Source organism: Elaeis guineensis, chromosome 1 (genome assembly GCF_000442705.2).
Source record: "Elaeis guineensis isolate ETL-2024a chromosome 1, EG11, whole genome shotgun sequence".
NCBI classification, from domain to species: domain Eukaryota; kingdom Viridiplantae; phylum Streptophyta; class Magnoliopsida; order Arecales; family Arecaceae; genus Elaeis; species Elaeis guineensis.
The window spans coordinates 168,928,865-168,942,556 of NC_025993.2; the positions used below are offsets into that span (position 1 = coordinate 168,928,865).

At 36.4% G+C, this 13,692-nt stretch overlaps 1 protein-coding gene across 1 annotated transcript in view; it reads left to right on the plus strand.

Annotated features, from left to right (window-relative positions):
- Positions 1 to 12,934, plus strand: part of LOC105060193 (formin-like protein 18) — a 33,463-nt gene extending 20,529 nt beyond the window's left edge. Inside the window, exons 13-18 of the mRNA XM_073247923.1 lie at positions 1,454 to 1,525; positions 1,610 to 1,726; positions 6,922 to 6,990; positions 7,080 to 7,146; positions 12,253 to 12,598; positions 12,695 to 12,934. Of these exons, the coding sequence (XP_073104024.1) occupies positions 1,454 to 1,525; positions 1,610 to 1,726; positions 6,922 to 6,990; positions 7,080 to 7,146; positions 12,253 to 12,440 (513 nt within the window). The 3' untranslated portion in view covers positions 12,441 to 12,598; positions 12,695 to 12,934. The remainder of the gene's footprint in view (positions 1 to 1,453; positions 1,526 to 1,609; positions 1,727 to 6,921; positions 6,991 to 7,079; positions 7,147 to 12,252; positions 12,599 to 12,694) is intronic.
- Positions 12,935 to 13,692: the final 758 nt, after the last annotated feature.

Below are 13,692 nucleotides of genomic sequence, written 5' to 3' on the forward strand. Positions count from 1 at the left end.
TCCAAGCCATTCTGATATGAGATTCTTCTTCCACTTTGAAGAGAAGAGCGAAGGACTTCTGAAATTCCTATTGAATCTTATCAGGTTCCGAAGAGTACAATCAGTTCAACCAATACCCAACATATGGAGAGAAAAAGGTATTGCAGTCAGCAGCAAGAAGGCATTGAGAGTGATTAAAAAAAAAAAAGGAGTGAAGATATATGTGGCACATTGTGGGGATAGTCATAGATGCGAAGCAGAACATCATCATGTATACTGACATGGGTAAATCAATGAATATGTGGATATTTGTGTGCTAAAAGGCTATTTAACGTGAAATGCTATGGTGTAGGATCTGGTTTTGGTAGCCTTATAGGGTGTGAGGGCTGTGAAGTGCTGGGTGAAAAGGCAAGTGCAAATCTGTTAACTAGGTGGCCATAAAATATGCAAGTTAATTTGATGATTCATAGACCAAGTTGGGGAACTGAATTTGGGGTTTTGTCAAGCTACTTTGGTGGTTTAGCCTCATTAGAATCTACAGAAAATTTATGATGGAAAAGACCATTTTGTGATAATGGTCCATTGTTTCCAAAAGGTCTACGTGGTGGATTAGTCCTGAGAAATGACAAGGTGACCTGAAAGTGTCTTAAAGCTTCAGAGATGATTGGGTTTCTGGTATTGGATGGCTGTTGTGCTAGTCTGCCAGGTGAAAATTCCTTGTATGAGAGGATAAGGCTAGCATTATGTGGGCTACCTGGATGAAAATATTCTTTCTTTTAGTTTTCCTTTTGTGTGTGTTCCTGGGTGCGAAGATTTTTTGTGGGGAGGGGAGGGGGGGGGTGGTGTGGGGAGGGAATGTTGCAACTTGGGTCCAGTATTTGTCCAAGCAATATTAAGTTTGGGATCAAGGTGCAATGAACATTACACTGAAAATCATAAGTGGTACCTTAGAAGTGTATGACATGATTTGCAGTTGCAATTAATTCATGTTTTTAAAATTGAACCTTGTGATTGTTGTTTTCAGCATGGCGTGGGGGAAACTTGTGTGTCTGTTGGTCTAGGTTGAGCAAATTCTAGAGGGTGCCAAGTGGAGGATCTGCTGACTGTCTACGTTTAGAAGATGTTACTGTGAGTTGGGTAAGGTTAAGGATCAGCCAGTTAGCTCCAAGTTCTAATTACTAGGATCCCTAATAGGTCCTAATGGGCCAACTATGGGCTCCAAAGACAGAGACTGGATGAAGTCTACATGTGACATACGGTTGTCTGCTTTTCTTGATTCAGGCGTGTCCCCAATAGTAGCTTATTATAATATAGCAAACCATGCACCCAATGGTAGCTATTATTATATAATAGCAAACCATGCACCATTTGCTCGCCTAACTTTGCATTTTCCACAAGAACTTATGAACTTAAGTTTTTGGAAGCACTCTGTTATTTTTCTTTCTTGAACTACATACTTTTGTTCGACCGGCAGGTTCTTGCTGATAAACTTCCAGAAGTTCTTGATTTTGACAAGGACCTTGTGAGCTTAGAAGCTGCGTCAAAGGTATTATTGTTTTTGCTTGGAATTTTTTGTTCATCACTAACTTATATTTGGCAGCTGATTGGGTAGAACAACTGACTTGTACAGATACAATTGAAGATTTTGGCAGAGGAAATGCAAGCAATAAGCAAAGGATTAGAGAAAGTTGAACAAGAATTGACGTCATCTGAAAATGATGGTCCTGTATCTGCTACTTTTCATAAGGTACAAATGCATATAATCAGCAACCATTTACCTAACTCCTGATCTTTTGCTTGCTGGGTTTCCAATCTATGATATTACATAATTATTTGCTGAAAAAAGGTCTTATCAAAATGTTTATATGGTTCTTCTTACCTGAATGATGCTCCTAAATGAAGTGTCTGGATGTAAATCTATCAATAAAAGCAGTTTCTTGGAAAAAGACCATTCCATATTCCCAAGGAGGAACTGAATTTCTGAAGCCAAGCATGTACCTTTTAATGTACATCTCTCATGCTAAGTTATCTATATACAATAATTTGTCATTTTTTAAAATAAGAGGCCTCTCATGTCTCTTTTATTTTACTCAATTTGTCAGACTGATGCAAGAACAGAAATTAGGACTCTTCCGATCAGGAATGTTTTGTAAGTTCAAATCTATAACTGGTTGCAAGGTTTTTAAGTCAGTATTACGCCTCATACTAGTACCTAACTGATATGGTGCCTGATCGATATGGTAAAGTACTCACCTATACCAATGAATGGTACCATGTCGGAATCATCACAACACTTGTACCATATATCGGCATGGTGGCATACCAAGCCCTGCATTGCATTGAGTCAGTATTGTATGCCGCTTACCACCCTGTGGAGTTGGTAGTTAAAATCCTTGATTGTTCATTCATTATATGTATACATGCTTGCATTTATGCTTAGGAACAAAACCCCTGGATCTGGGTAAGCCTCGCTGCATCTATACTATGGGAATGGATTCCTGCATTTGTTATCAATCAATTTTCCTTCCCCTCGAACAGATACACATTTTCTTGGAGCAGATTTAACTGCTATTATGATTTTTTCTCTTTATTCAATATTTTGCAAACAATTGTTGGAAAAAGGTCAACTAACGTTTATATCATTGGAGTAAGTTTGATTAGATAGTGTTGGCAATTGCAATTATGCATGTATGACCACGAGAAAAGCATGATTGGATATGTTTTGGTTTGGCTTTTTAAGCACCTTGATGATAAATGACTATCAGTGAGAAAGACCAAATGATACCTCAATGAGGAAGAGATGTTCATGTAAATTAATTGCACTATTTGCCATATTACCTTGGAGGCTCTGAGCATTTTGGAGACGTTTACAATTCATGAGTGCATAAAACATGCATGTATAAAATAGACTAAGATTAACCGCACAATTGTTTCTGAAGCAAACAACACTGAATATAAAGAAAAATAATTTTGCTGACAAACAAGTCAGATATTCAGAATGAGATTGATAAGAATAACCATAACCATCTAACCTTGCCCCAACCATCTCGGTGTGGCCTTGCGAACCATATTTGCATATTATTACAGCTTACATTTGGTCTTTCCAACTGAACTTTGGTCTGCTGGTTGGCACCACTCTTATCAGTGCAGGAATTGAGCCAGAATTTTTGTGCTTGCTTTTTGTCTCCTTTGTTTGCATGTACACATGCATGTGTGTGTGCATCTGTGTTTGCCTTTTTGTGTGTGTGTTTGTGTCTTGGTTGGGGGGGAGGGAGAGAAGGGGGGGGTGTGTGGGGGCGCTGACAAACTTGTCACAAACTTTATGTTATAATCTTATAAGGCACTGTTCTTTATGTTGTTTTGAACATTTGAATAACATCTGTGTTTGCCTTGTGTTCTTTATGTATGTCACAAAAATAACCTTGGGGTTGACAAAAGGAGATAGCCAACCGGTAAACTCCTGTCAGTGACCTTCTTCTTATTTGTCCAAACAATTTACAAAGATCCCATCACATCATAATATTCTCTAGTTAGCAAGTCACAAACTTTATGTTGTTTTGAACATTTGAATGATCTTATAAGGCACTGTTCTTTATATTTATAGACCCACACTTGATCCATCGATTGGTCAAATTTCAACTACATGAACTTCTTAGAGGGTTGAAAATTTGTTCATTTGCTATTTCTGTGAACAATTTGATGGAGATATGGCTGTAAGATCTAGTTTCTGAAATAGTTGTATTAGAATATTTATAGAAAGCCATGTACGGAAAGAAAATAAAATTGAAGAAAAATCACCATATTTGTTTCATGCTGCACTATTATCAGTAATCTGAAAATCAGTTTTCCTCATGGTATTCTGTATTGGTCCGAATAGGCCAGTAATCCTGTACTGTACCATACTAGTAGAGAACCGATTCGGTTTAGATCAATTTTTCTGAAAATGGTCTGAATCGGACCGAACCGATTGGTTCAGTACGGTATTGGCCCGCACCATCTGATACCAGGCGGTTTGATCTGGTATGGTACCGGTTCGATCCGGTTTGGCTTGGTTTTCTTTCTTTTTTTTGGCTGTTGGATGGGATTTTTTTGATTTTTTTATTATTGGTACGGTATGGTACAATACGGTATGGTACCGGCCGGCAACCGGCACAGGTTTCTGTACCGAGTCCGCAAACTTTGGTTTTCCTATTCCTAGTAAAGACTTAATCCCCTCTATATTTCTTTTCTATGTTATGTTTGTCAGGTTTCTTTTCCCTTATTGGAGTTTTGAAGAATATAAGGAAGCAAGAACATCCTACTCCCCAGTTCTAAATTAATGGTTTTGGATTTTTTTTTTCAATTATATACATCTAGATAGATTATAATTGAAGGATTGCAGTCCACCAAAGATTCCTCTCAAAACTCTGCTAGCACGGACAAGCGACACTGTAGCTCTTGGAGTTTAGTTTCTTAGAGGAGTCAACATAAGAGCTGGCTTCGGAGTATATGGGGTTAGAGACTTCGAATGTTGCGAGTTCCGTGGTTATATATTGTTGGAGTTTATCGGTAATTTAGGATTATAGCATGGGACTCAATGGAGGTTATGCAAGTACCGAATTGATGCTATCAGGTTAAGGGGGTCATCGTTATTAGGCAAGATTTTGAAAGGCTTGGAAAAGAGATGGCCACATTTGTTGATGATTTTTTGCCCCCCTGTGGGATGGGGTTTAGCGCTTGTTCTTGTGTCATAACCAAAGGGTTTTACAAAATTGGGGTCGGGGAGGGGTGCAGCTCCTCTTGCACATGTGGCTCCACTCCTGTCTCAGCGTTGGCCCTTGGTGGAGGTTCTGGGTTCATTTCCTAGAGGCCGCACTCTCACCATTATTCTCAATAGTAAGGGTTTGCATCTGGTTCAATGGCAAGCTTTTCCAGTTCTCCCTTGCAAATTCCATCGATGTTGATTTGGGTCTTCTCTTTATCTTACTTAAACCTATGGCACAGCTTTGATCACTATTTACTGAGGTCTTATTTATTTTATTTAATTTTTTTCATTTTCTTATATCGTCTTGCTCTAGTCTGTCATTTTGTTCTCCATAATTGCAACCCCAGCATCTCTTCTAATATGCTTTTTCTTAGAATATTCCTGGTTGTTAGCTTTGCCACATATCCTTAATCCAGTCTCATCTCTACCATTTCCACCTTTGCTTGGGCCTTGGTATGGCCCAAAGTCTTGAATCATACATCATTACATGCCTATCATTATTGCATAAAATTTTGTTGCAAATCATCAAGAGGCATACATCTATCACACAACATCCAAAAGCATCTCTATATTCAACTCAATCACAATTCTGTTAGGCAAGTCTCCATCTTCTCACCATTCTTTTTATGTATTATGGATCCAAGATAACTAAAATGACTACACTGGTATCTTTTGGTTACCAAGTTGAGTGTGGTATATTTGATTTTCATCTTCATTTAGAGTTCGACACACTCTTTTGGTTCTATTGATTTTTGGCCCATGTTGCGTTTCTATATAATTATAGTTTAGTAATGAACTTTTCCTTCTCATCATTCAACACTACATCATCTGCAAAAGTTATTGGCAAAATGCATATTCTTGAATATGACATGGGGACCAGATAAAGCATGCATTGCCAGCCTTATTCTCATTTTTGGTGATTATGATTGAGGGAAGCAAACTGGTGGATATAAAGCAAACTGTGAACTTCTCAAAATTTGGATCAAAATGTAGACAAGCATGAATCTGGTATCAAATCCCTGAAGGCTATCTTGTTATATACTTAAGCAGCGGCAAGGAGCCTCTAAGAATGAAAATTTGGGGCTTTTGTCATGTATAAGATATCCCCTCAAAATGGCCAAGGAGGAGGGTATACTGAAGAAGTTGAAAAGATGAGATACCAAAAGAAATGATTCAAGGATAGGTGTTTGGTCTGTTCTTGCGGCCAAAGAAACCACTCTCTTATTTGAAAATAGGGCATCCAGCTATCAGTGACTGAATAAGCATGTTGGATTTCATAGCTATAAAACTGATCATGCATCATTTATCTGTAACTGTTAATGCTTATTCTGACTAGAATTGATAATAATAAATGTAAATCAGAAGGAATATGTTCATAGAAAACAACAACAAGTAATATGCCCATGCATGTATATACTTTTGGGTGCATATTGCAGGCATGCAGGTGTGTTGGTGGCATGAATACATAACCCCAAACAGATGCTCTCCATGTAAAAGTACCACCAATACATGTATCTGTTAATAAAGGGGCAGGCTGCTAACATCATACTGAATGCTAGCACATCTACTCACCTTGCATTAGTTGCATACCACACTTTAAAGGATGTAACCAAAGAGATTATAAATTGAATACCATATATCAGACCTTGATATGTACAGAATGGTGTGTTAACAGCAGCAACCACCTCTCTTATGACGATCCTTTGAAATCATGTTCTAGTCTTGATCCAGATAAACATGAATGTACCTAGATTCAGTCTACAAATCTGAAAGCCTTGGAGGCTGTTCCTTCAAATTTCAGCTAAGAGCATGGAGCCCAGGAATGAAGCTTTGAGCTTTTGTGTTGCACACCAGGGAAAGACAAACTGAAGAGGATGGAATAAAAGGAAAAATGATATATAGGAGGTAGAAGAAGTGGTTTAAAAATAAAGTAACCTTCTATTAATGGCTCAGAATACCAGTTCTGCTCAGGGGTAGGTTGCTGATAGATGTAAACATGATATTTTGAATCCATAACAAATTGTTCAAGGCCAAAAGCATAAAATCAATCACAAATAGGCCTGGTAATGTTAGATGCATGCTTAAAACATGATCAAGCACATGTTTCTTATGAAAGTAGATAGATTTTATTGCTTTACAAGTATATGTTCCTCTTCTTACAAGTTTTTCTGTGACGCTAAATAAACATTTGATTTCAGACTTTGAAGGAGTTCCTTGTTGTTGCTGAAGCTGAAGTGAGATCCCTAACTTCTCTTTATTCTGGGGTGGTATGTTTTGAAATTGCTGCTTATCTGTGATAACACTTGAACAAGAAACAAGTGATCTAGGAGTTGATGAATTTCTGGTGGTCATGCAGGGTAGAAATGCAGATGCATTGGCTCTTTATTTTGGAGAAGATCCTGCACGTTGCCCTTTTGAGCAAGGTGATTTTGGTTGAATTCTTTTTTATAAAACTTGCATAATATCATTAGCAACTCTATAATATCTTCTCAACTTTTTAAGCTTTTTTTGTATTTATAATCTGATTTATGTATTTGAACTTTTTTTTTTTAGTACATGTTCTTTCACTTAATTTCTGGAAGTCCTTTAACAAAAGGTTTTTGTGATACTTGATAATTGCTACTATTTCTTATTTAAGGTTACATGTGTATTAGGGACATGTAATTGATGGTAAGGCATGTAACTGTTTCTCATACTTGACATATAATTGAAATGCCATGTCCCTTGATGTTCATGCAGCCAGTATCTCATCCTTCAGATTCATATATTACCATTGCTGTAATAAAAGCATTTTAGATCTTGCATATATGTTATCAGTTCTATTATTAAGCTTCATACGGACATGTAGACAGTAACTATATGAATATCATAAAATGAAAGATTTCCATTGAATAAATATGGCTAAGATGTAACTCAGAGCAATCATTTTCGTGTTCTTGTATCTATGCATGATAATAGATGCAGAGATGTCCACCATATCGCATGAGTTGAGGAGGTGCACATTTTGTATGTTCACCACATATTTTTAAGAGTAGAGGGGAAAATTTGAAAGAGAATAAATGTTTGAAATAGATGTGAGGGTTTTTGATCTCGGAAAATGAAGAGGGGCAAGATACATAGATGCATGGAAAGAAAGGGTGATACCATAATTTTTCTGTAAAGAATTTCTCCTACTGAAATGTGTATCACATCATCCAGATTCCAGAATAATCATCTTAAATATGAAATTATATTATTTGCAACATTAGTTCTTTAAAGGTATCACTAAAAGAGTACAGGATACATACTTACATGGTATATTTTGTTTACTTTGTTCTTTAAGGAGAATTCAGAGTCATGTACTAATCAAGAAAGCCTTGGAGAAAATACCATTAAGAAATTCTCTTATTGAGGTGTATATCATATTGCTGTAACTTAATTCCCACCATAAGCAATCAGTGCTCCCTGACTAAGAATAGAGCAAACATTTGTGATTTGGACCCAGAAAATGAAAATTTTATGGCAACTCAAATCAACACTTCTTCTAGGCACAGTGGGAAAATTGTATTTTCAGTAGGACATCTTAGAGAAATGGCTATAATTCCTTTCTATGATGTGTCATTCTAGATACACTCAGAAGCTCTTTCCACACTTTGTTTTACCAGAGTAGTTTTATCTTCAAAATTCTTTTTGATTTTCTTCTGATAAAATAAGAATTTAGTTGGTCTTTAGCTTGGGATCTGGTGCCTTCACATCAAAGGATGAGTTCACGGATGTATGATAGAAATGTCTGCACTAGATGACGATAAGGTAACAAAGCACCAAGTAGGATGTGCGAAAAATTTGCAAGAAAAATCTAAAGAGGCCCTGGTAAAGAGGGAAACATAGATCTTATGTCAAAGTTTTAAGAAAGGATGAGGAAAGACTTGAAATAACATGGATGGATCTTTTTAGAAAGGATTTAGGAAAGCTTAAAATAGCAGAAGATCTAACAATTATTAGGAAAGGATGGGTGGTGCAAATAGTTCATAGAAAGCTTGTGTTATGGCTCTGTAATGAAGCTGTTGTAAGTGGGAGGGCATGGTTGAAGCCTTGAAGGTGTATCTTCAAATGGTTAAAAGAAAATAATAGCCCATGATTTTTTTCGAAGAGGCTCCTAAAAATAGTGCCAAATGATAATATAGACTCTAGAATAGCATACTCGCTTTTATTAGGTTGCTAAGATGAATCTTGATAATTATGATTGTTACAACTTACATGAGCTTTCTTATGTTGGAGAACTCAATGGAGATGATAGCCAGGATATTGCTGCCTTGGGGTAAGTGCACATGTTCAGCAAATGAAATATCACATGATCAATCCAAGCTTTACCATGTCATGATGGAGGATATCAAGGACTTTGCTGTGGATAATGTCTATCTTTTGACACATAATGCAGACACTCAGCATGGTTGAATGTTTGTGTTGGAGGTGCTGAGGTTCATCTTCATATACCCATTCTCTATTAATTTCACTCCTGGTTGTCACTGTTAGAGAGAGAGAGAGAAGAGGAAGAGGAGAAGGGGGGGGTGTTAACCTAGATGAATAGCATATTTATCGACTCATATGAACAAAATATTTCCAGGTTGCAAGTTTTCTGCCAGACCTTTTATAAGATGACAGGATGCAAACGTTCATTAAATACCCCTTCCTACAGATCTGAACATGCATTGAATGTACTAGGTACTTAGGTACGATTTAACTGTGATGTGTCACTGTGTAGAATAGTACTTCTAATTCATACATGCAGAATCTTGGTTCATGTGACCACAAGAACTTTTTATTTCCCTTCTTTAACAGCTAATAAGGACAAAAAATATGATGCTTAGAAATATTCACATGTTGAGCTTTTTTGGTTCTCTAGAATTAAAATTAATCACACCATGTCTGATGTTCATATTGGTTTTGGTTACTCTAAACCTAAAAAATTAGGACTTGCAACATGGCTGGATGTAATTTCGTGCCACTGAATCTTTTTTGAGAAACCATTTGCTATTGATCTTATTTTCAAAAATAAGATGTGGAGAAATTTTGAGGGAAAAAATAGATGGCATTCTTTAAACTAAAAAACAATTATATTACTGTCATATAACATTTTTAATAGTAAGATGGAAACTTTGGTTTCTGACCTTTATTCTTTTTTGAGTGTTAATTTTTGTGATTGTTGGTTATGGAAACAGGAAGTTCCTAAAATTTAGAGGTCTAATTATTGGGTATGTGGTGGACTCTGTATTATCTCTATTATGTTTATCCAGCAATCCTTCAAAATTGTGCTCAAACCATAGTTAAATAGCTCAGAGAACCACAAAGATAGTGGTAGTGGCAGTAAGGAATATGGGTGCTCACAGAACACCTCTGCAACCTTGGGTGGCAAAGGGCTGGATTCCATGCTTCCAAAGTAGGGGAAGTGGGAAAGAGTACTGCAAGGCAACCTCGAGTTTTATCTTGCCCTTGTGTGTCAAACTTCATCTTTGTTGTTCTTTCAGCACCATGTTATTTTGTGTCCATGTATTTCCAGTGTTACTGACTAGGATCATGAACTGAGAAAAATAAGTTTTCAATTTATCATTATAATTGATGAATGGCATCATAAAAGTGAAACAAAAGTTTTGTTTCGTAGAACTACTAAAGTCTGGTCTGTTGGCTAGTTAGGCTCATCTCCAACTTGACCCGACCCTCTACTTAGCCACAGTGTCCAGCTTATACGCAGCATTCTGTCACCTGTAAGACTTCAGTTTATGGGCTTGCTTTACCCCATCTGACCTTGTCAACAATTTAGTTGGTGGGAAAAAAGATGTTCAGAATCTCGCTATTAGGGGAATGAGTATAAAAATCTAGCAGAGCAAGATGATATGGTGACACTAAATGACTATATAGTTAGTTGCAAGACTGGATATAATACAAAATCATAAACAAAAGTGTAATGCTTTTGCTTTTGACAAAATATTTTTCCTCCAGCAGTGCCAATGCAAAATAGAGAAGTTTAAAATGCCATCGTGCAAAAAGGGCACCCCGAGCATGATCAATAAAATAGATTTAATTTTTGGGGCCTCTGTGGCATGAGATTTAATTCAGCATTATTTGACTGGACCTGGCTCAACCACTCATTCTACTGATCTGAAGTTGTGGATTTGCTTGTTTAGAAACTCAGTGCAGGCTCCCCAACTCAATCCCAAGCTGAGAAAGGTTGTTTGACTCAAACCTAAATCGGATTGGATTTGATGAAATATTGACACTAGTACTCAGAACCATTTGTTATTTATAGCATCACATTGATTTTCTATCGATCCACTCAGATTTAGCATTTAGTTGTAAACTTGTAATTGTTCATCTCAGTTGGAAAATAGATAGAAAGTCAAGGTGAAAGTTCTTGGGAAAATAAGTTGGGTGTGATAGGCTGTTTTCACTGTTTGCAGCATTGAAAAGCTCTATTGTATGCAGTCTGTGCAGTGGTTCATAAAAGCCATTCTGGTCCTTTTTCTGGATGTTTTGCTCTTGAAGTTCTAATCTGGCATCTTTTTACTTCTTTCCCTTTTTAAAGGAGCACGTTTGCATGGCCTTGTTGCTCGTTGCAATGGCTCTCTTTCATCTTGATAAAGTGGGTCAATTGAGGCAAGGAAATTCCTCTTGTTTGAAATATCATCTATAATAAGCTATGCAGAATGGATTAAAAATAGGAGTTTTTTTATTGCCTACTGCAACAAACAAGAAACAAGCAATAGGGGAGCAGGAATACTCAAGCACCTGATATCACAGCAGTTTTGGTACTGGGTGCAATCAAGTCTCCTGAAGAAAGAGTTGTGCTCAGTCTGTTGACAATGTGCGTGTAAGACAAGAAAAGACTTGTGTTGGTGCAGTGAACAAGGCATATGCCACAGGGAGCAGACCTGACAGTTGCAATTATATAGCAGTTATTTATCAGCAAGATTTTCTGTGGGTTTTAGGATGTTAAAACTTGTTTGAATAAATTGGAGAGCTTGTCAGAGTTATGAGTCAGTTAAGAATATATCAAGTCAATTTGGTTACCTTTTATATAAAATGGGTTTCATGCAAGGCCTGAAGAATAGAATGTGTGTGGTAAAAAGAATTAAGAGAACGAATAGAGGTATGCTTCTAAATTTTATCATGCCAGGTACATTCTATATTCCAAGGGTTATGTCTATTATAGGATTCATTGTGTTTCTATGTTCACCTGTTTGTTTGAATGACAATCTTTCCTTTGGTCAAACACACTATACAGCTCAGAAAATTTCTGGATTGCCCTTGTAAGATTATCAAAGGATAAGTTAGCTCTTACAATTCTTGGATGCCCACTTGTGAATGTTTTCATATTGGCCGTTTTCTCAATTAACCTAGTTTATCGATCGGCATTTTTGGCATTACTTCTGGTCTTGGTCTTTCACAGCGTCTTGATTATCATGTGCCAGCTGGTCATTTAGAATCTTCTTGGCAGGTCTGTATAAGTTCATTCCTAATTGATTTTTATTACTTGTTTTTAATATCTTTTGCAGTGGTCTCCACACTTCTCAACTTCACAAAAATGTTTGGACGTGCCCACGAAGAAAACTGCAAGCAGCTAGAGCTGGCGAAGAAGAAAGCTCAGAAGGAGGCAGATAATGAAAATTTGAAGCTGGCTTCTCAAAAGAGGGAAACAGAAAATGCATTGCGGCCTCCAATTAGAAGTGGAGAGACTCAATAATCGAAAGCCTATCCAACTAACAACTGAATAATTATTCCATTCTGTAGACAAAATAACTCCTGCTCCATGACCAGGCACGAACAATATGATTGAAATAGAGGAAGTTACAAATCAGAGATGAATAAGCTTGGTTGGACATAATATTGTCCAGTGTAGAGGTAAGTGTTATTACCACAATTTTCACAGTGTGTAGTTGTTTATACTTTTATTTGATCATATTAATTCAATTATGCTGTCCAATTTTTCGCATGCAGCTTGTCTGATAAAAGGGGATGGATAGTTCAGAGAAATCCCCATCTTGTAAGATGTATATTAACTGGAATCTATTCACTGTAAGATATTGCAAAGTCGAGCTCTATATGTTTGTTTAACCTGAATTTTTTTTCCCATACGTATCTTTTGTGTATATTTTTTTTTGTTTCTGATAGTGGATGTACAGTAATTGGACAAAATGTAAACTAAGAGAGCTGTCATTCTTTGTTTTTGTCTCCATACACCTAAGCTCCATCAGTTCAACCGACGTCCCTTAAGGGTTGTCTTTCATCAGCGAATTAAATTATCACACAACGTAGAAGCAGCATTGAAGTTCAGTTTTACATGGATTATTGGCATTCTAATTGGAAGAATTGAAACGCCAACATTGATCCGTGAACAAATTCAGGCAAAAGGGAATGCAATTGCTGCAAGCTGGGATTCAATATGTTCTCCAAGTTCTCATCCAATGTCTACCAAGCCATTATGGCCTTGTGCTCCATGATTGTTGAAAAGTTCTGTCATTCAAGATCTATCAAAAATTCAAGGATCCATGATTTATTCATGAATAATAAATTGCTGTTATTTACTATTCATGAGGCATTAAAGAAAATCCTTTCTTTCATTTTCATTTTCCTTATCTTTTAGTTACTGACAGAGCAAACTGTTCTAACGTTTATAGCAAAGTTTTGTGTTACATTTTGTGCTTTTCCCCCTTTCTCAATTGGGTTCTTTATGTGTATATCATCCTTAACATTCTAATTTGTATGTAATATTCTTTCAAAATTGATATCTACATCTATATTATCATAAAATATTTTTTTTGTATATATACCCATATCATCTGTTAAAATTAACAGTTTAAAATTAAAATGATTAAAATATCTTTATAGATAGATGTGCAAAAAGAAAAATTTATAAGGATATATATGTAAATAGCAATTATAAGGATATTCATGTAAATTTAAATATTTGAAAAGATATATATATATATATATAT